This window comes from Nycticebus coucang, chromosome 6, assembly GCF_027406575.1.
Source record: "Nycticebus coucang isolate mNycCou1 chromosome 6, mNycCou1.pri, whole genome shotgun sequence".
NCBI classification, from domain to species: Eukaryota; Metazoa; Chordata; class Mammalia; order Primates; family Lorisidae; genus Nycticebus; species Nycticebus coucang.
This window is the reverse complement of record NC_069785.1, coordinates 112409373-112431482: the sequence shown is the minus strand read 5'-3', so window position 1 is coordinate 112431482 and position 22110 is coordinate 112409373. Positions and strand designations below refer to the sequence as shown.

Below are 22110 nucleotides of genomic sequence, written 5' to 3'. Positions count from 1 at the left end.
TGATCTAAAAAGAATAGATTAGCTTTTCTCTACCTCAGCTCAGAGTCCCAACTATGATGTTGGCTGATAGCTAAAGAACTGAATTTAAATTTTGAAATGACGGTGTTTTCTCTAATACTAAAGATTCTTTGAGATAGCCTATTTCAACTGGGTATCTGGGTGTTTTGCATGGATTTCAGAAAAATGAATATTTTCTCAGTTCTCCCAAGGTACACAGCTGGTATCATCCTAGATATACACATGGAAACAACTTTAATTAATGGCTTCTCTTCCCAGATCTCTGACCAAGAAGGGCCTTCCGAAATACACGAGGAATAAAAATTATTTACTGATGTAAGACACCATAAACGGGTAAGTACAAAGTTTCTTTTAGCACTTACATATCACTTATGAGATAGTTCCATTTTAGAAAACAAATCCTCTGACATCTAAAACTTTAGGCTTATTGTTCAGTATACTTTCTAACAATGTAGTTTTGGTGGAGAAAAATTCAGTCAATAACCCCGATTCTGGTTAATGTCAGAGGGCTAAGTCTGAGTTACCAGCATATGCAATAATAACTTTGTCTTCACTTCTCCCTGACGAGAGATATCTGGTATGCTAATAGACAAGGCTCTCCTTTTGAAGTTGTACAGTGAGTGACACATGAGCTTTGGCCACCAAGAACCATTTGGCACTCTCTACCAAACTGTAAGTGCATGTATCCTCCATCAATTCTACCTTCTGGAAATCTATCTCACAATTTGCCTGCACATGTACAAAATTCTTATGTTCAAAGTTATGCATTACAGCACAGCATCATTTGAATTAGTTAATGGCAAAAGACTAGAAACAAACTCAATGCCCACTGATAACAACTTGTATAATAAACTGTATATATACATACACACAACGCAGCTATTAAAAAGTGAGAAAGACTCTATAATATATTGATGAGTAGAAAAAAAGATAGGCGATTACAAGAAATATCTGACTGCAACATTAATGAATACTTAAAAAAAAAAAAAGAAAATGTTTACTATTTAGTCTTTCACAGAAAATATGTGCTGACCCCTGGTCCAAATAATGCACTTCATACGTGTTCTTGGTGAGGCTGCACAAGTACAGACCAGTTACCTTGTAGGTGCAGATCGTCAATTTCCTCTTCCTAGTTTCAGTGTTTCTCTGCAGCAGCGTATTACACATCTGGAAGACCTGCTGCATGACAGCGTCTTGTCTCAGGTCATCCCGGCCCTTCACATTAATAATTAAACAATTCAGTTTATTATAAAAACACACAGAGAGTTATTTGAAGATAGTAAAGGGTACTCAGAAATCAATCTGAGCATCTTCTTAACAGTTTCTTAAATAATTAAGACCTAGTGCCATTCTTTCATTTAGAATAAGATGTAATACTGAGTAGGCAGACTGATTTAGAAAACAAATTTTCCCTAGCTGTTTTTGTAGTTATAGTAATCAAAATGACACTGTTTCTAGGCACACTTCAAATACCCGAGTGAAGCTGCACTGTATCTCTCCATATTGCCCAATAGCGCCCAAAGAGCTCCTGAGCAAACAGTCTGTAAAACAGAATACTATCCTCTTCTAGTACATTACATAGCTCTTGGCACAGTGTCAGGTCTAGTATACTGAGGTAAAGGACCTCAACTTATATTATTCAAAGAAATAAATAACAACCACCAAAATATTTTTTCACAAGCGTCAAGCCCAATGTTAAATATATCATGCCTGTACATGTTAGCAGTCGTTTTAAATTTGAATCAACTGTACAATAATGATGGCCTACTAGATACACAAAAATGGGGTAAAGCATCCTGTTCTACAAATTAACACATTTCTATTCTATAAGTCTTCCTGTTGTGTAATTATTTAGAATAATAAACTGATTGCCCTAAACTGCAATCTCAAAAGAGGAACTTACAAGGTACTTAAGATTATCATTTTCTAAATATAACCTTTATTATTATATATATATGCCCACCTACATGGCATTTCTGGTAAAAATAAAGCAGGAAGAAAATACCAACAAAAGGTTTTTGGTCCATAACCCACTAAGGCAGCGATTCTCAACCTGTGGGTCGCGACCCCTTTGAGGATCAAATGACTCTTCCACAGGGGTCGCCTAAGACCATCCTGCATATCAGATACTTACATTATGATTCACAACAGTAGCAAACTTACAGTTATCAAGTACCAATGAAAATAATTTTTATGGTTGGGGGTCACCACAACATGAGGAACTGTATTAGCGTCGCGGCATTAGGAAGGTTGAGAACCACTGCTTTAAGGACCAAGTCAAAGAAAGGACGTCTCACCTTAACAAGCTGTCTCCTTTCTCTGCCATCAGAGCCTACACAATCTATTATTTTTGGTAAATTTAAACCTCCTGCTAAACGAAATTCTGCTTTAAATGAATGTATAGTCACAAGATTTTCATATTCTCCTGTGGGATCCACCTAATAAAAAGTAGAAGTATGATAACAGATATACTATTTGCATTTAAAGAAAAATAAATTATAAATATTAATTTTAATATTAAATATTGTAGTAAGAACTGGGGCTATAACTTTATTTGCTTTTTAATAAAAGATTCACTTAGTAATCTGAGAAATAGCACAACCCTTCACAAAAATCTAGTAAGGTGATTTTGGAGAAGGATAAAGAGTTTTCTAGTTTTTAACTGCTAAATTTGGGGTTCTCAGGAAATATTCAGCTAAGTAACTTAGTTGACATAGCTGGAAGACACCAGTTAATCCATATGATACAGTTACATTTCAAATCAACTTACAAGGTACTTAAGATGATCATTTTGTAAATATAACCTTTATTATTTTATATATATATATATGCCCACCTATATGGTATTTCTGGTAATAAAAAATTATCAGAACAGACCTAAATATATTATAAATACAGTCAACTTAATATTACAATAAATGCTTTATTATTTAATATTGTAATACATCACAGCCAATACATTGCACTGCACAAAGAATTTTAAAAAACTATATAAAACAAGTAGGAAATTTCTTGCCAAGTCAAAAATTAATCTTGGCATAGTCTCATAGAAGCTTTCTTTCTTCTGGCCAATGAAGATGACAGTCTAGAGACCTTCATGAGAAAGATTAGTAGACATAAAACTGACGAAAAAGAAAGCAGGAGTATTTTAGGGCTTGAATAAAGAGAACTGAATATGAAACACTATAGGTTTAAACATAAAAAATTGCCAATATTTAACCAATTTTTGACCTACATCAAAAAGGTATTTCAAATGGTTCAATCTAACAAAGAAAAATTTAGTTTAATAAAAAAATTAAAGAGTTAATGGGGACTTACCTTAATTTCCATAGTAGGCACGACAACATCTTCTAAGTTCTTAAGTTTAGTAATCGGCTGGTCTGTTGGAATACTTATGCCTTCTGCATTTAAAAATGAAGAGCTATTTTAGGGACAACTGCAAACCGGAGAAGCAGGAATATTCAGCAGATGCCACATGCCCCAACTTGAGGTTCATCTATAGTTTAGGCCCTGATTAGGAATGAAGACCCAGGGCTTTGGCCCATACGCAGCTCAAGGTCAGAACTTAAGAATGGTTAATGTGGCTTACAAATTAATTTGCAGGTTACCTGGGCCTGGTAATTAGACCATACTCCACCTGAGGGACCAGACTGAGTATCTTAAAATAATTGTATAATATTTAGCTTAGCATATAGATAACATACTCCTACGACATTACTATTACATACAACTAAAAGCCATGTCAATAGTCTTTGCTTGCTTAGAGAAACACTATGTGAAGTCCCATTCTTATTTTAAAGTCGTAAGAATTTAAACTTGAAGATATGATTCTAATTTTAAAAATTCATAATTATTAAAGCATGGAGAGATACTCAGAAATACACACTTAAAGACTAGTCATAAACCAAATATTAGAGGAGCTTGTAATCATCTTAACTGAAACAACAAAAAGAGTAATTAAATAAAGACAATTTATTTTAGTACCTACAAAAGAAATGGTAAGGTGTCTTTAAGTTCCTGGGCACCAGTAGAGAATAACTACTATCATTTAAAAAAAACTGATTGTCTCCCCAAAAAACCATGACCCTAGAAACTCTCAGTTTTTTAGTTACTTTAATAGACTTACCTCTATGCAATTCTCTGCAACAAGTTTGTTCTCGAGAAAATTATCAGAAGAATCAAATTATTAATTTAGTATAGTCATCTATTATCAGTTCCACTAAAAGATATTAAGTGACAAAGTGACTAGGGGATGTTGAAGTTATTAAATAAAAATTAAGTTTAACCACCAGAACTTTTGCATTTGTAAAAACAACACTGTTTGTGATTTTAAACAGATTTACTCATTAGGCTCTGTAACTACTATTCCCCTACAAGGATCAACATAGCAAGAAAGCAACATTCATTCTTTTAGACACATACTTCTCTGAGTCTTCCATTGAGTGGCATCTAAGTTTGCTAATATAATATAAGCATCACAAAGGGCCTCAACACTTCTGACCATCTGAGGTCTCCTACTTCTGATAGTACGTATTATTTTGTTTGCAGCCTCCATGCGGTCCTATTAATAAAAAACAAACAAAAACCATTACATAAGGAACTATCCAACACTTAAACTTCTGAGTTATTAAAAAAAAAAGAGAAGTACAAACCTAGACAATAAGATGACTATAATTCCTCAGATATATTAGGAATGAAATACATCAAAAAGGACAATACTCTTGATAGTCAATGACTTAGGTCCCTTTCGAAAATCTATTTATGGCAGGGCACGATGGCTCATGCCTGTAATCCTAGCACTCAGGGATACTGAAGTGAGGGTATTGCTTGAGCTCAGGAGTTCGAGACAAACCTGAGCAACAGCAGGAACTCAATCTCTACTGAAAAAAAAAAAAAAAAAAAAAAGAAAAAGAAAAGTTAGCAGGGTGTTGTGAAAGGCACCTGTAATCCCAGCTACTTGGGAGGCTGAGGTAAGAGGATCAACTGAGCCAGGAGTGAGGCTGCTGTGAGCTGTGATGCCAAGTCGCTTTAGACTATAGCAACAGAGTGATGCTCTGTCTCAAAAAGAAAAAAAATCTATTTTGGGGTGAAGAATGAGAAATTACTTAATGGATATGTACACTATCTGGGTAATGGTTACATTAAAAGCCCAGACTCCACCACTAGGTAATATATGTATAGAATAAGGCTGTACTTTTGCCCTTTATATTTATTAACATAAGAAAAAATTTATTTTCTGCCTTTGCCTAGTGCTATAAGAGGAGAAAGTAAAATACACTGGTATCTCCTATGCTTGGGTAAATATTCAAAAATGATGAACCAGATTTAGTTGGCATTATACAAACGATTTTTAAAAGAAATATTATCTATGTTTAATCCAAATACCTCATCAAGCTGAGAGCTTTGCTTAGGTGCACTTTTAGTTATTCTACTCCTCCTTGCTGCCTCTGGTTTGGTCAAAAATTCATCTTTGTTTGCATTTGCTAAGGCCAATACAATAAACAAAGTATGATGGGCGTGATCCATTGAAATTCTAGAGATGAGCTGTAAGAAAATTAAGAACTATTAGATTTATTCAAGTAAACAAAAAAAAAAAGAAAATTTACAACATTTTTCATTTTGCTTAACATTAAAATGTATGTTACTGTCTAGATCCCGCAGCGAATAGTGTGTGTGTGTGTGTGTATGTGAGAAAGAGACAGGGAGGCACATGAGAAAGAAGAGGGAAATCAAGTAACTCATGTGGAGTGAGAAGAGACATTTCTCAGAGAAATGGCAGTATTTACTCTAGATAATAATATAAAAGAAAAGCAATTACTGTGTTTTGATTTTCAGGTTTACTTACATTATTGAGAACTTCATGAAATCCTAGGCCTCCCATCATTTTGGTCCCCATTCTAGCAGCCAATTGGTACATAAGAGGCAAAAATTTATATGATGGAATCTTCATTCCATCTCTCTACCATTAAAAAAAAAAATAAAGAAACAATGTATTTCAAATATTCTCACATCTAAGCAAACAAAATATTCTAAAATAATGCTCCTGGAATATCACCCAGTGGTTGTTAAAACTTCACTAATTATATTTTTTCTTTGTCACTTATCCTACCTGGAATTCTTTCTAGTGGGTATTCTATAGTTCAAGTCACAGGTAAGCCAAAATATTTGGTCATAAATTAAATTGTATTCACAACGGGAGTATTTACCACTGTTTATATTCCAGGAAGACAAATGCAGATAGGAATACTACTGGGATTCTGACTCCTATGAACTCACTGTATAATAAGATGGAATAGTTATTTTTCCCTAGAGACCAAAAATAATAGGATTTTATGTATACTACAGTAGAAATTGATTGTATTTATTATGAGTCTTATTCTTTTCATCCAGGAGAACCATTTACCTTCAGTCTTGAAACTAACCTTCAAATTGACTGACAATATATATCTTGTCAATATAACTTTAATGTTAGTTGTCATCACTAAAATCCAACATTTTAAAATAAAAACTTAGGAAATATTATTGTTTTGGTATTTTCTTAAGAATACCCTTTTTCCATCTATAAAAATAATACATTATAAAATTCCCCAGAAAAGCATAAAGCAGGGAGGAAAAACCCACCTGTGATTGTATCATCTTTAATAGCTTTCTAAATCCCCCAATTTGGAGGCCCACTCTGGGCACGCTCTTGTGGAAAAAGCAAAGATATAGGACTAACCTAAATTATCTCTCTTCCACACAAACCTGCATCATCTAGAGCAGTGGTTCTCAACCTTCCTAATGCCACGACTCTTTAATGCAGTTCCTCATGTTGTAGTGACCCTCAACCATAAAATTTTCGTTGCTACTTCATAACTGTAATTTTGCTACTGTTATGAATTGCAATGCAAATATCTGATATGCAGGATGTATTTTCATTGTTACAAAGGTGTCATGACCCACAGGGTGAGAACCACTGATCTAGAGCCTATTAAGCGTGCAAAGGACTGAACCAAGTGCTAGAGATACAAAGGGGTATACAAATCCCTGACATCAAGGGGCTATGTCTAAGTTTTTCAAGCACAGGCTAGAATATTGGGTTGAATAAGACTTACCTTCATCATGCCATTGACTTCCGAGACTCCAGAATTTTCAAGCCAGAGGGAACAAAGTCGAAATACCCACATATCATGTTCTTCTCCACTTAATAAGCAATTGATGTAATTTTCAACCGCTTTACATAAGAAGCGTTTACGATCCTCTTTTAGTGCATGGAGCGCACATTCATCCAGCTCCAGCTCTCGCTGAACTTTTACTGTGTATCTTGCATTGGATAATTGAAGGGAAATACAAAAGCCATAAAATTTTACAAAATTACAAAATCATATCTGATATACAACATAATTAGAAAATCAGATGTCTATCATAGGAGAAAAAGGAAAATCTTAAAGATTACAAAATATAAAGGGAACTAACTTACTTTTGTCTTAATTGTGTAATTCGCACACAGAAGGATAGAGTAGACTCTACCAAAGCTCTTCAGTTTACTTATTTTCTCCTCATAATAAAATGCAGGCTTAAATAAAGGGACTTACTTACATCAAAATAGGTAATTCTTTTGCGTTTAATTTCACACCTATCCTTTTTTCCACTGTGATACTAACAAACAAACAACTACAACAACAAACCAAAAAGCCAACATCTACATATTCTATAGTAAGCTTACAATCAGGGCATGGATTCCATATAAAGGTACATGTGTCGATATCTTATACACTGATTTAAGTTGTGATTAACCACAATAGGGAGAAGACCATTTGTATGTATTTATGCCAAGCTCTGATGCTCAGAACTGTGTCAGATGAAAAGATCAAGTCACACTTTCTACACAGATACCTTCACTCAGTTGAGTGTATGAAACTGTCACTTGTAGACACCTATTTACCTGCTGGTCTGAATTTTATGTTCTCTGAGGAGGCCCACTTCCTCTTTGGCCCTTTTCAGGAGAGCTTGCTTGTTTTCAAATTCTGATGATTTCATGTAGTTTTCAATTCTTTGGTACTGAGTATCTGAGAACCGGGCTAATGAGAGAAATGCCTTCATCTTTCCATTTCTTAGCTCATCATTGCTTTCTCCATCACAATTTCCAGCAATGTCCACTGCCTTCAAGAAAGCACAACCATTTAAATTATATTTACAAATACTAAATACAGGGCTGGGAGCGGTGGCTCACGCCTGTATCTGAATACTCTAGGAGGTTGAGGTGAGTGGATTGCCTAAGCTCAGGAGTTTGAAATCAGCTGAGCAAGAGCAAGACTCCATCTCTAACAGTAGCCAGGCATTATAGCAGGTGCCTGTAGTCCCAGTTAATTGGGGAGGCTGAGGCAAGAGAATCACTTGAGCTTAAGAGTTTGAGGTTGCTGTGAGCTATGATGCCACTGCACTGAACCAAGGGTGACAAAGTAAGACTCTGTCACCCCCACCCCCAAAAAAAAGAAAAAGAAAAGAAACAAATACTAAACACATCTGAAGAATTACTTAGATTAAGGTAATATCCACAATGAAGTTTAGGTTATATAAATAAAATTGTGAAATTATATGAAATATAGTATTTTCTTGACTTCTTAAAATAACTTTGTCAGTGTAGAAATAATCCAAGAGTTGATATTTGTAAAGAAGTGCACAATAACAAAAAAAGCAACTTTAAAAACAATCAGATTGTGGTTTTCATGTTACATTTATTTAGAGAGGTAATTTATTTCCATAATTACTAAAACTGAAGAAATAACCTGAAGATTATACAGAGCTACAACAGTAATAATATATGAAAAAAATCATACTTTTATTTGCCTTTGAAATAGATTTGGTCTCAATGAAAATATCAAGTGTATGCACGTACACAACTATCTTAAAGGTTGCTCAAAATCTTACCTTTTCTAGGTAGGTCTGCATAATGACTGTAGGATTTTCTAAGCAGGTTTCTGCTAACCAGTTGCCACAAACTCTCAGACATTCTGCATACATAAGTTTTAGAGTGGGCTCATCCTAGACAAGAAAAGCAAACTCTTTTAACATTTAATTCTTTATTATGGCTGTATAAAATTGTCCTCCATATAAGAGACAAAAGCATTTAAAAATGGTTTTCCTCATCTGCTTTCACCATACAACTATTTTATTATAACAATTCAAAGTTTGTGATTTATGAAATGCTCATCCTCTGTTTATACTTAACATTATTCTTGTATTTGCCAGGCACTAGGCACTTTCTAACTTTATGTTTACTCATTTAATCCTCACAAGTATGCCATGAAATAAGTATTGTTATTACCCCCAATTTGCATATTAGGAAACTAAGGCACAGAGAGGGTAAGTGTATCTCCAGACAGCCCATACGTCAGGGCTGCTGCTTTGGAATAATGAAGATTTCTTTAATAAGGGAGGATGCCATAAAAGCAACCAAACTCCAAAAGCAGACTGTGTTAACATCCACTGAGCGGGCAGAGGGTCACCATCACAGCAACCTTTGACCATTTCATAATTCCTACAAATGCCTTTACCTTATCTGGTGTCTGCCAAAGATACCAGCTAAAGCAGCAATACAAGTTAGCAATAAGTAACAGGTAATTTAAGATAGAAGATTAAATGTAATATTTTCAAAGCATTTAGATTATTAATCAGTTGTCCAAACTTGCTTTTTTTCTACTTTTGTTCTCTCATTCATTTCCTCTTCCATTTTTTCACTTGCCATTTCAAATTTATAGTAGCTATTTTGTGTTTATTTCTCATACATGTTTCTTGAATTCTATAGAAAGTTAAAAGGCTTAACATCAGGATATATTAAATGAATCCACTACAAAATGGACTGACTGAATTGCTGAAAAAAGTTTCTAAACTTCTTTTAAAAATTAATTTTAAAAGACTCCTTTTACAACATCTTGTTTATGGTTTAGTAATTTCAATAATTATTAACAATTTTAATTATTAAAAATATTTTAAAGCTATGGCACACTTAAGACTTGCCTTATAAATACAAGCAATGTGACAGAATTATATATTCTGTCATATTATATATTCGCTCATAGTAACCAGAAATAAAAAGAATATTTTAAAGCATAGTTTTTTTCTTTTTTAATTACAGCAAAATGCTAATTCACACAGCGAGAAAAATAAACCTGTGTACAGCTGACATCCAACTTCCTGATCATCTGTTTGAGAATACTCAGGGCAAGACTCTGCTCCTTTTTTGCCCAGAATACTTGTGCTTCTTCCAGCTGCCACTCAGAGACTCCACGACTAGCTGAATTATACTGTTTAATTTGAAATATTGCCCTTTCAGGGAGCTGAAATAAAAATGACATAGGAATAAGTACTTTCACTATTATTACTATGATCATTGACAATAATAACAGAAGCAGCAATTACCATTCATTAAGGACTTAACTATTTGTTAATGACTATCTTAAGTACCTCTCTGCCTGTCTTCCATCCTCCCATTTCATATCTGTCTCTCTCTCTATATATATAGATATACATTGTGTCCATAAAGTTCATGTACAATTTAAATAGCCAACTATTTTAAATTGCACACTAACTTTACAGACACCCTGTACATAGGTACAAGTATGTAGTTGTGTCTATGTACACAGTGTATATAATCATTTAATTGTCATAAATATAGGAAGTTCGGTATCATTCTATAACCAGTAAATTGAGGTTGAGAAAACATTAAGTAACTTGCCTAAGTATTTTCTTCCATTTATTTATTTATTTATTTATTTATTTATTTTTTTGAGATAGAGTCTCAGTTTGTCACCCTAGGTGAAGTGCTGTAATGTCATAGCTCACAGCAACATCAAACTCTTGGGATCAGGTGTAGTTGGGACTACAGGCGTGCATCACAATGCCCTGCTATTATTAGAGACAGGGTCTCACTCTTGCTCAGGCTGGTCTCAAATTCCTGAGCTCAGGTAATCCACCCACCTCAGCCTCCCAGAGTACTCAGATTACAGGTGGTAGCCCCCATGCCCAGTCCAACTTGCCTAAGTCTTAAACTCAAGTCTAATCCCAAAATGAGGAATCTTAAATAACGATTCTTACGATATCCCATTAATAGCAATCTCTGTCTCTCAAAGACACTTGTTTTCACTCAGGCTGTTTGTCTTCTGAATAATAAAAAGAAAGGTCAAGAAGAGAGATGACATAGTCTTAAATCATTTTTACCTGTGTGTTTTTGAAAGTTCGGGCCAATGTAGAAAATTCTACAAGGTGCTTGGTTAGAATGTCCTTAAAACATTCTTTTTGGGAGTTCTCCATTTCCTTTTCAATCAGGATCTCCAAAATGACTGTGCGCAGAGCCATGATAGGCTCCTGAAAACTAAAATCACTGTCCTTAAGAAGCTGGGAGTGTTTCTGCCACTTAACATATACTTCAGAGAGTTGTCTACCTGTGACAGACCTGAAAACCAAATCACAGAGTTCATGTAAGCAAGAGAAATAAAAAAAAAATCACGTGGGTCTGCAGTTGAAGCTATAATACAAAAGAACTTTTGTAGTAACAAGATTAGAACTTGTAAATAGTCCTAAACATGACCCAAAGTTTAGAAAACTAGAAAATGCAATGTGGTCAGACCTCTAAGAGATCAGCAGACAGGATAAAGATGATTAAAAATTTTTTTAATTTTCTTAAAAATACTCTCTGACATCATAAAAAGCAGCCCTTTTAAGTAGTTTGCTGAAACATATTCATCACACCTATCATCAAGAATGCCTATACCTCTAGTCCTGTTCACGTCCTTGTGGTGAATGAGGACATGTCAGCAAGGAAATGAAGCAAACTCATTAATTATCTACTGAGGATGACTCTCTCTGGATAATTGCAACAGTCAAAGAAATCACAATCTAGTGAAGAAAAGCTAACATCTGGGAAAGGTTTCATTTATCCACATTATTAACTAAAGGAAAAGAAAATGCATATTGTGCAATTAGTTCATGTGAATAGTAGGTTTTCCACATAATACAACTACACAATACTGTCCAATCCTTCAGGACTACTGTGGTACAGGAAATAAAAAAGATGGTGCTGGGAGACTAAGAAGATGACAAGGTGATGACTTAGAAATGGAAAGCTCTTCTAGTTTGCTGACACAGAAGTGAACAGAGCACAAATTCATAGGAGCCAAAACTTTAAGTCCTCCCTAAGTAACCCTAGAGCAGCAAGTCTCAAATTTTTTAGTTAAGAGAACCCTTTTAATATTCTTACAAATTACTGAAGACCTCAAAGAGTGAACATTTTTTGGATCCTATCCATTGATATTTACCATATTAGAAAGATTGAGAAAAATCTAAAATGTATTAATGCATTCATAAAAAATAATAAATCTATATATCAAAAATAAACAGTTTTTAAGAAAAATAACTAAAATAGTTCCTCAGGATCTGTGGGGGACTATTCTGAGGATCCCCTTGCAGACTCCAAAATCTTTAGAGGCTCTAAGTCCCTTATATAAAATGGCACTATATTTGTATATAACCTACACACATCCATCTGTATACTTTAAATAAATCATTGTCCAGGGGTCCTCAAACTACGGGCCGCGGGCCACATGAGGTAGTGTGATTGTATTTGTTCCTGTTTTGTTTTCTTACTTCAAAATAAGATATGTGCAGTGTGCATAGGAATTTGTTCATAGTTTTTCTTTTAAACTATATTCTGGCTCTCCAACGGTCTAAGGGACAGTGAACTGGCCCCCTGTTTAAAAAGTTTGAGGAACCTCGAATACCTAATATAATATAAATGCTATGTAAATAGATGCTATACTGTAATTTTTTACTTTTTAAAAAAAAATATTTTTGATGCACAATTGGTTAAATACATGGGTGCAAAACCCATGGGTATGCAAGGTCAATAGTATACTTTCTAAAACAAAACAAAATTTAGGGAGAATGGTACTGTTTGCATTTTTGCAAATCTCTATTAATTGTCTGGCTTAACAGAGCTAACAGAATTCTCATCTTTGCTTCTGCATTTATTTTGATGTGATACAATGTTGTGCTTGAAGCATATGAATAAAATCGAGACCTAGACCTAGAGCAGAAGAATTTGTTCCTCAATTCATCAAATTTTCCCTTTGCCTCTCCTCTTCTTATTTCTCTACCAAAGCAAAAAGCTGGTATTAGTCTTAGGGTTTTTATTAACTTATTTTTAATTTTTATAAATACATAATAGTTGTACTTATTTATGAGGTACATGCACTATTCTGATGTAGGTAATGCAATGTGCAATGACCAAATCTGGTTAACTGGGATATTCACCACCTTGAACATTTATCATTTCTTGTGTTGGGAACATTCCAGATCTTTTCTTCTAAAAATTCTGAAATATATAGTAAGTGCCTTGGTGCCTGTAGCACAGTGGTCATCGCATCGGCCACATACACCTAGGCTGGCGGGTTTGAACCCAGCCCGGGCCAGCTAAATAACAATGACAACTGCAACAAAAAAACAGCCGGGCATTGTGGCAGGCACCTGTAGTCCCAGCTACTTGGGAAGATGAGGCAAGATACTCATTAAGCCCTAGAGTTTGAGGTTGCTGTGAGCTATAACGCCATGGCACTCTACCTAGGGTGACATAGTGAGACTGTCTCAAAAAAAAAAAAAAAAATTTGTGTATATATGTACACAATAAATTACTGTTAACTATAACTGCCCTTATTGCATTACTGAACACTAGATCTTATTCCTTCTAATTAACTATATTTTTGTACCTATTAACCAAACCCTCTTCACCCTCCACCCTACCCTACTACCCTTTGCAGCCTCTGGTGACCATCAATCTATTACAGGCAATGCCCAGGTTATCAACAAGATAGGTTCTGTAGGTTTGTTCTTAAGTTTAATTTGTATGTAAGTCAGAACAGGTACATTTACCCATCAACTGTAATGGCCTCCATTTGTAAGTGCAAGTTGTACGTCAGTCAGATGTTTGTAACTCGGGGACTGCCTGTATTTTTTAACAAACTGAATCTTCTTTTTAGGGGAAGAATCTTTCATTCATAGGTAAAGTTCTTGGATTTCTGGCAGTAAGAACTACCAATAGTATATTGGTAGTTGATAAGTATTATCAACGAAAACAGAAAAGAGTGTTGTCCCTTTATTCTCTCCCTGAGAAAAGCCACGTTTATGTTTTCTGATAAGTAATTTTGAAAAGACCATTATTATTTTCTGACTTTAAAATTTCTTTCTACTTCCAAAACATATTCCAAATTTTATTTTTGCATAAAGGTATGGTGATCTTAGTAATTTATACCTTCTTTCTTTCCTCTTATACTAATAATATAACTAAGAATGGCAGAGCTAAAGGAGGCTTTAGATTCCTCTAAAACCTTCCACTTTAGAAATGGGGCAGAGCAAGATGGCAGACCAGAAGGATTGTTCAGGTGAGCTCTCCTAGTACGACTGGGGAAAAAGAACCCAGCCAAACCTGGCACAGGAACCTTGCCCAGAGTCGCAGCTCAGGTTGCACAGTGAGGAGATGGTGAGCTGGATACAGCGTGTGATCCTGAATAACACTACTATTTCATTTTTCCAATATCCCTGGATCACTTCCTTCTCACCATTGCAAAAAGCAATCTCCTCTGAACATCTACTGCAAATTAATTGACATTTCTTTCCAGGGTTACTGATAATAAACATGGCAGAGTATATATAAAATGTCAGTAATGCAATGTAATGCTGAAACAGAATGGAATATAATGTGCTATGGAAAACCTGAGGAAACAATCCCCCCTGGGTAGAATAGGGGGAAAGTTATGGAGGAAAGCACAAGTAAGCTGAATTTTTAAAATCTGAGTTTTTATAATGAATATTTTTTAAAAAATGCTTATTTTAATAAAAGCATAGTCCACTAGGTTAGTCAACTCATATCCTGATTAAAGGAAAGAAACATGTCTACATCTAGTATCTATATAGATTTTATTTTGTAAAGTCACTCTTGGTAATGGAGGTGGCTATAAAATTTATTTTCATAAATGAAAAATGGAAAAGTTGCATTTTAGCATATGAACTTACAAGATCATATGCAACACATACCTTGAGAAAAGCTCTCCAATGTTTTCCAGCTCTCCGATGGCCTGCAGTCTACTAAGTGTGGGGTAGAGTGAATACACAGACTCAAGGCTGCCCTTACACAGCTCTTCTACTTCTTTTACTCTAATAGCAAAAAAGAAAAGATACTTTGAAAAAAAGGATTTTCAAACAGATAAAAGTTCAAATTTGCTGTTAAAAGCATTCTTATCACAGGCTTAGCTATTGATCTAGTAGTACTAATATTCATAAGCAACAGTGACTATGAAATAGCAGTGGAAACAAAATACAGTTGACTCTAGAACAACACAGATTTGAACCACATGGTCTACTCATACTTGGATTTTCGCGCAGCTCTGCCACCCCTGTGACAGCAAGAAAACTCCTCTTTTTTTCTGCTTCTCTGCCTATTCAACATGAAGCCAATGAGGATGGGGACCTATTTCCATTTAATGAGTATATTTTATTTTCCTTATGATTTTTTAATAACATTTTTTTCTCTAGCTTACTTTAAGAATACAGTATTTGATACATGTAGCAAAAAATATGTGCTGATTAACAGTTTTTGTTATTGGTAAGACTTTGGTGAACAGCAGACTATCAGGTCAGCCTTTGGGAAGCAGAACGTTATTTGCTCAGATTTTCAACTCTGTGGGGAGGAGAGGGTTAGCATTCCTAAGCTCCAAGAGAGGTTCAAGTGTCAACTGTAAATCTTGGAATCATACAAACGTAGACCCAAATTCCAGTTTTGCCACTTATGGCTGTGTAAACTTTGGGCATATTACTGTATTTCTCTAAGCCTCAGTCTTAGAGAATGATTCTGATGATTAGAGAATACAGATGGAGAGAGCCTGTCAGGAGCTAGCACCTAATAAGCACTTACATGGTAGCAAATATTATTTGTGTAATGAATACAGGATTCATTAGGTCACTAACTACTGTTAAGCAAAAAACATGCTATACATTTGTTTAGCCTGCCATAGATAAGTATTTATTTCATGTCTTATCTCATTTGCACCTCAAAACAAGCCTGTAAGTATTAACTATCAGTTACAGTTTTAAAAATCAGAACACTAATGCTAAGAGAGGTAAATGCTCTACATGTACAACTACTAAAAGACACGAAATACAACTCTCAGGACATCTGTACAGGAACTGAACAAAGGAATGAGAACCACCAAAACTTTCTCCAAGTCTCAAGGTAAAAACTTTTGACCTGGGATCCCAAAGAGATTTTCTTTGAGGAAGTGCAGAAAATAGCCAGGAGATGCCTGATCAGAACAACCAATTCTTTATCCCTTTGTCAATACAAGTCTTTACACTGAAATTATTGCTCAAGTTTTGAAAAGAGAAGCCATGACATTAAATGTTAAAATATAATAACTATCTTTTTATAATACCTGGCATATTTGAGACTTTCATAAAACATGGAGAATTCTCTGTCTCTTAAAGACTGTAGAGCACTGTACAGTGATTTGTGGTAACTGGTTCCTTCTACTTCTTTGCTGTAACATAATTTTAAAAATCAAAGAAAAATATATTTAAAAAGAGAGAATCCTAAGATATACACGTATAAATAACTTCACCAAAAGACATCTTAAAACTAAAATTAAGCATGTATTACATGCCAGGCACCAGAACCAGGTTCTAAATCTAGATATCCCTCAGTGAACAAATCAGATCAATTCCCACTGGAGCTGGAGTTTATGTTCTTATTTGGAGAAGATGGATCAGTAAGAAAAATAATAATAAGGGACACACAGAGAATTAAAATAGGTTAAAAAAAAAAAAACACAAAGAGGTGACCAACATGTAGAGTATATTTTGTAAATATTTTGTAAAATTTTGGAAATAATATTTTGTAAATACAGGTACATGTAGCTATAATTTCCGCATTTTCCTTATGCATGACAACTTCGGGGTGACTTTTGGGACATCCGATAGAATGACTGGGTGGCCGTTTCATAATGAGTCATCAAGAAAGTTCTCTCTGAAGACACTATTAAACTAGAGTCTGAATAACAAGAAGCCATGCACATGTTAACTGAGGAAAAAGAAGATACCTCTAAACCCTTTAGATAGGAACATTTGGCCTGATCAAAAAAGCACCTAGAGAAGGTTTGTGTAGCTGAAACACAGCAGACAAGGGGAAGAACAGTATACGTTGACTTACAGAGGTAAGCAATGGTCCCACTGCATACTCCTCCAAGCTGCTTGGTAATGCAGTTCCTGTAGCTCAGCACACCACTCTTTATTTTCATAATCTAATCCTTTTAAATAGCTGGAAAGAATATGGCAGAGTCCCAAATTCTGCAAGGCCTAAACAGGAATTATTAAAAAGAAGAAATAAAAGACATCAACAGAAAACTAGAGAAAAAAATAAAAAACAACAAACATAAAAATTAACTTAAAAAAATTTTAGTTCACAATGTCTTAAAATCCAAAAATATTGTTTAGTATGTTTTCCCCAAAATCATAAAACTTAAAGGTCTCCAACATTTGAAGGAAAAATGGCTAAAGAGTAGCCTGTAACAGAAATCATCTTATTTTCGAAAACCAACTCTATTATAAACTATGAGAAATAATTTCCATGAAATTTTTCATGTGAAGCACTAAGTACACTACCTGGCACATTGCACACACTCAGGAAATGTCTTCTCCTGTCAGGTAACATGATTATGATCAACAAATCTGCACCATCTTTTAGGTTAACTGTCCAAATTTCCTGTGTATTACTGAATTTTTAGGTTAAGGCCTGAAAAGACACATAGCTTCCAGTTGTATGTTTAGAGTTTATCTGGCTATGTAAATCTTTCACTGACAAACTGAAATAATCTCAGCACTACACTAGTGAAAGCATTACCACAGCAGGAAAAGAAGGTACCTGAATTATTCCTGCCTGGCGTGTTGATGGTGAGATTGCTGTCTCAAGGTCGTATGTTACAAGGGCTTTCCCCCACATTGCTTCATGTTCATATGTTCGTAGTCTATAAAAAAGATTATACAAGTACTTTTGTTTTCTACACGCACGTAAAACTCCCATAAACAGAATTACTACATGATTACCTAAAAAACAATGCACTTTACCTGGTAAGGGGTTGTAACATTTTCCCTCCACCACAGCCATATAGACTATCTGGCTCTCCTATACTTCTGTAAATTTCTAAGAGAAGATCCTAAAAATAGGGAAACAAAAATTAGAAGGGGGGAAAAAATCACTTAGGAATTTAGCAAATTTTAAATTGTATCATTAACAATTCTAAGTTGGCTCAGTGCCTGTAGTTCAAGAGGCTAAGGCTCCAGCCACATACACCAGAGCTGGCAGGTTCAAATCCAGCCCGGGCCTCCCAAACAGCAATGACAATTACAACCAAAAAATAGCCAGACATTGTGGTGGGCACCTGTAGTCCCAGCTACTTGGGAGGCTGAGGCAAGAGGATCGCTTAAACTCCCAGTAAGGACTTGGAAAGAGTCTGAGGTTGCTGTGAGCAGTGATGCCATAGCACTCTACCTAGGATGACAGCTTGAGACTCTGTGTCCAAAAAAAAAAAAAAAAAAAAAAATCTAAAAGTTATAAAAGTAAAAATATGATATTAAACAGTTGATATTTAACCAGTGACCCTAAAACAACACAAGTTTGAACCACATAGGCCCACATGAATTTTTTTCAATAAATACATTGTAAAAGTTTTTGGAGATTTGCAACAATTTGAAAAACTCACAGAAGAACAATGTAGCTTAGAAATATTGACAAAATAAAGAAAAGCCTACCTGATGAATGCATAAAATATATGCAGCTATTAGTCTGTATTTTCATACCATAAAAATCTATTCTAAAAACTTGAAATGTATTAAACCTTACAAACACAGACCACATGGGGCACCATTTGCAGTTGAGAGAAATGCAAACAAATGTAAAATGCAACATTAAATCAACAGTTTTGCACAAAATTAACTGCAGTGTATACTGTACTACTGATTTAATAGCCACCTCCTATGCTATTACGTTGGGCTCAAGTGTCATAAGCATCCACTTAAAACATGGGGTGACCTTAATCATCTCTGTGTCAGCAGTTCATCTCTACAGGAAATTGCAGATTGTGGTAAAAACGATCTCTAATGTATTTTTCATCATAATTTACTGCCATACTAAGCTTTGATTAACATCATGGGACCCATAAAAAATATCACTAGTGCTGCTGGAAGTACTCCCAAAAAGGAGAGAAAAGTCATAATATTATAAGAAAAATTTGAATTGCCTAATAGGTACCATGTATTGATGCCTGCAGATGCAGGTGCCACCATTTCAGACAGATGATTCATCATGTAAACAGATTCTACAAACTTACAGTATCAGTAAGGACAGTATACTACTGTAAATGTATTTTCTCTGGCTTACTTTACTATAAGAATACAGTATATGGGGGGTGGGGGGTGGGGTAGAAGATGGCCGACTAGAGGCAACTTTCGCCAGAAGCTCCTGACCAGAAGAAGAGATTCTAGACAGATTTGGTCTCTGAAACTGAAGGAGGGGAGCTGAGATAAGAAAGAAGACAAATACACATCATCACAGCTGTGGCAACCTGTGACTCCAAGAAAGAGGATACTAGTGAACAAATTCCAGGTACAAAGCCCATTGCCATGAGGACAACACACCCCTCTCCCAACTGGAAGGCTTCCTGCAGGCTCTCTGCAAGAGAGCAGGAGACAAAAGACCTCTCATTTTACCCTATGGTGAGAGCCGCTAAACACCAGGCCTCTTCCCAAAGCAGGTACCAGCAGTGGCTGCGCCTTATAAAGTCCAAACCAGGTGTCAGTGGCTTTGCCCTTGGGAACCCATACGGGGCATCAGTGGCCCTCCCTTGAAAGCCCCAACCTGGTGTCAACAGCTGCATCTTTCAAAGTCCTTACTGGGTGTCTACATTGCTGCCCTTGCAAGTCCAAACCAGGTGTCATTGCCCCGCTCACAAAAGACCAACCAGGGAGTGAGTCAGTGGCTCTGCCCTTGAACAACCTAAAGTGGGTCAGTGCCACCACCGCCTACAGCACAGTGTCACTTGCATTTCTCTCTCACTGGAGTCACTATTTCTGCACTGTTATCCATACAATGCCCAGACTGCCAGGCAAGAGGGAGGGTGAACTGAGAGTTCAGAATCGTGAGGAGAGTATTTGTTCAGTTTTGTGCTAGGCTACATGTTGCCTAGACTCACAGGTAGGACCTCTCTGGAGGAACTTTCAAGGGCTAGGCACTAACTCCAGGTTTAGACTTTCAAGTGTGGGTGAACTTATGCCCCACTGGGACTTACATGGATGTGCTGATGCCTTTGTCCTGACTGTGGCTAGTGATCTTTCCTGAATCGGTGGTCCACCAGAGGGAACCATGCTCCATCCCCTTGGGTATGCTGATTGGAACTATCTGTGGATTTTCACTATTAGGTAATTGGAGACCGTCTGAACTCTCCCTATAGAGCAGTGATTATATTATCTGGGTCAATCTGATTAGAACTCTAGACCTGGGCGGTCCACCTGGGGTCCCTCCAAGGTTGAGTGCCAGTTGTTTTGAAGTGGCAAAGGACTGAATCTCCTTCACCAGCTGTCAACAGTGGGGGACAGGGCAAGATAGATGCTTGTATCTCTCCCCAGATGAGATTCCAGCCTAAAACCTTGACTCCTTGGGATGGGGTAAAAGTGGCTGGATTCAGGACAGAGCCAACTTGTGCTCTCTTACTAAGTACGTCTTCAAAGTCTCCGGCTATAGCTCTGAAAGGGACATCTGCAGGCCTGTAGGAGAAAACCCACGGTCACAAGCCCCAGATCATTGGTTAAGGGTGGATTAACTCTACTTCCAGGGCCCAATCTTACCCTACCACTTTTAATAGCCAAATGGCAGAAAATACTCATGAGGTGAAACCAGCAGAAGAATGCTGACTATGTGAATAACCAAGAGTACATCCACTCCCCCAAGGAATGACAAAGAGCATTCTCAAACTACGGCCCGCAGGCCACATGCAGCCCACTGAGGACATTTATCTGGCCCGCCAGGTGTTTTTGCCACAGCTGCCTGTCCTGCTTAGCAGCCGACTCGACCTGGGCCACAGTGTGTATGTGTGGAATGTGCGCCAACTCTCGGACTCCACTCCTTCTGTCTCTCCCGCCCCTCCTTCTGTCTCTCGAGTCCTCTCAGTTTCTGGTGTAATTGGAGGAATCATCAGGTTGCCTGTGCAGAGCCTGCTGCTGCCTAAGGACCGAGGTAAGAACAAGTTAGGATTTTCTTTTTTTGAAGTTAGAAGGTCTGTTTTTTTTTTTTTTTATTTTGCAGTTAGTAGGACCTCTTTTTTGCGGTTAAGAGGGGGCCTTTTTTTCCTGAAGTTAGGAGTCTTTTTTTTCCTGAAATTAAGAAGTCTTTTTTTTTTTTTTTTTTTTGCAGATGGGTGTGCCTTTTTTTGACATTAGAAGAGCCTTTTTTTTGAAGTTAGGAGAGTCTTTTTTTTTTTTAAAGTTGGTTAGTTGGTTGGAGGTGGTTTCTAGGGGGGCTGCATCACAGTGATAATGCAAATAGTGCTCAGTGCTAATGCAAATTGTCAGTGCTCAGAGGTAATGCAAATGGTCAGTGCTCAGTGGTAATCCAAATTGTCAGCAGTCAGTCTACCGCAAATGGTCACCGGTTAGTGCTAATGCAAATGGTCAGTGCTCAGTGTTATTGCATGGGGGCCCCAAACTGGTAATCTGCCTAGGGCCCCATGGGAACTTAATCAGGCTCTACAGACAGCCGAGGAGTAGGAAACCCAATTTAATTGAGAGTAAGCGCATTTATATTCTGAATGCTATTCAATTCTGTATGATGTTGTATGTTGTGTGCTGTGTAAGCCTTGGTTCACACTGTTGCGATCTCTGAGCAGTGCGAGCATATGGCTGAGTGATCTCTGAGCAGCCACAAGCATATGGCTGAACTTGCATTAGATTCGGAACAAAAAAGACATACATGCCTTTTTTCCTGCAGTGGAATCTGATCACATGGGTCTTCTCACCCAT

The 22110-nt window shown here is 36.4% G+C and overlaps 1 protein-coding gene across 6 annotated transcripts in view; it reads right to left on the bottom strand.

Annotated features, from left to right (window-relative positions):
• The window catches only part of ATM (ATM serine/threonine kinase), a 151964-nt gene that overhangs the window by 22657 nt on the left and 107197 nt on the right, over positions 1 to 22110 (bottom strand). For all 6 annotated transcript variants that reach the window (XR_008380621.1, XM_053593919.1, XM_053593921.1 and 3 more), the window contains 16 exons: positions 18166 to 18254; positions 17963 to 18065; positions 17252 to 17397; positions 16479 to 16583; positions 15085 to 15204; positions 11218 to 11452; positions 10170 to 10337; positions 8929 to 9042; positions 7943 to 8160; positions 7113 to 7320; positions 5864 to 5977; positions 5404 to 5562; positions 4441 to 4579; positions 3337 to 3419; positions 2316 to 2456; positions 1117 to 1233 (listed from right to left, as the gene is read on the bottom strand). Coding sequence is in view for 5 of the 6 variants with exons in the window: in XM_053593919.1 (XP_053449894.1) it covers positions 1117 to 1233; positions 2316 to 2456; positions 3337 to 3419; positions 4441 to 4579; positions 5404 to 5562; positions 5864 to 5977; positions 7113 to 7320; positions 7943 to 8160; positions 8929 to 9042; positions 10170 to 10337; positions 11218 to 11452; positions 15085 to 15204; positions 16479 to 16583; positions 17252 to 17397; positions 17963 to 18065; positions 18166 to 18254 (2259 nt within the window). In the remaining variant the exon portion in view is untranslated. The remainder of the gene's footprint in view (positions 1 to 1116; positions 1234 to 2315; positions 2457 to 3336; positions 3420 to 4440; positions 4580 to 5403; positions 5563 to 5863; positions 5978 to 7112; positions 7321 to 7942; positions 8161 to 8928; positions 9043 to 10169; positions 10338 to 11217; positions 11453 to 15084; positions 15205 to 16478; positions 16584 to 17251; positions 17398 to 17962; positions 18066 to 18165; positions 18255 to 22110) is intronic.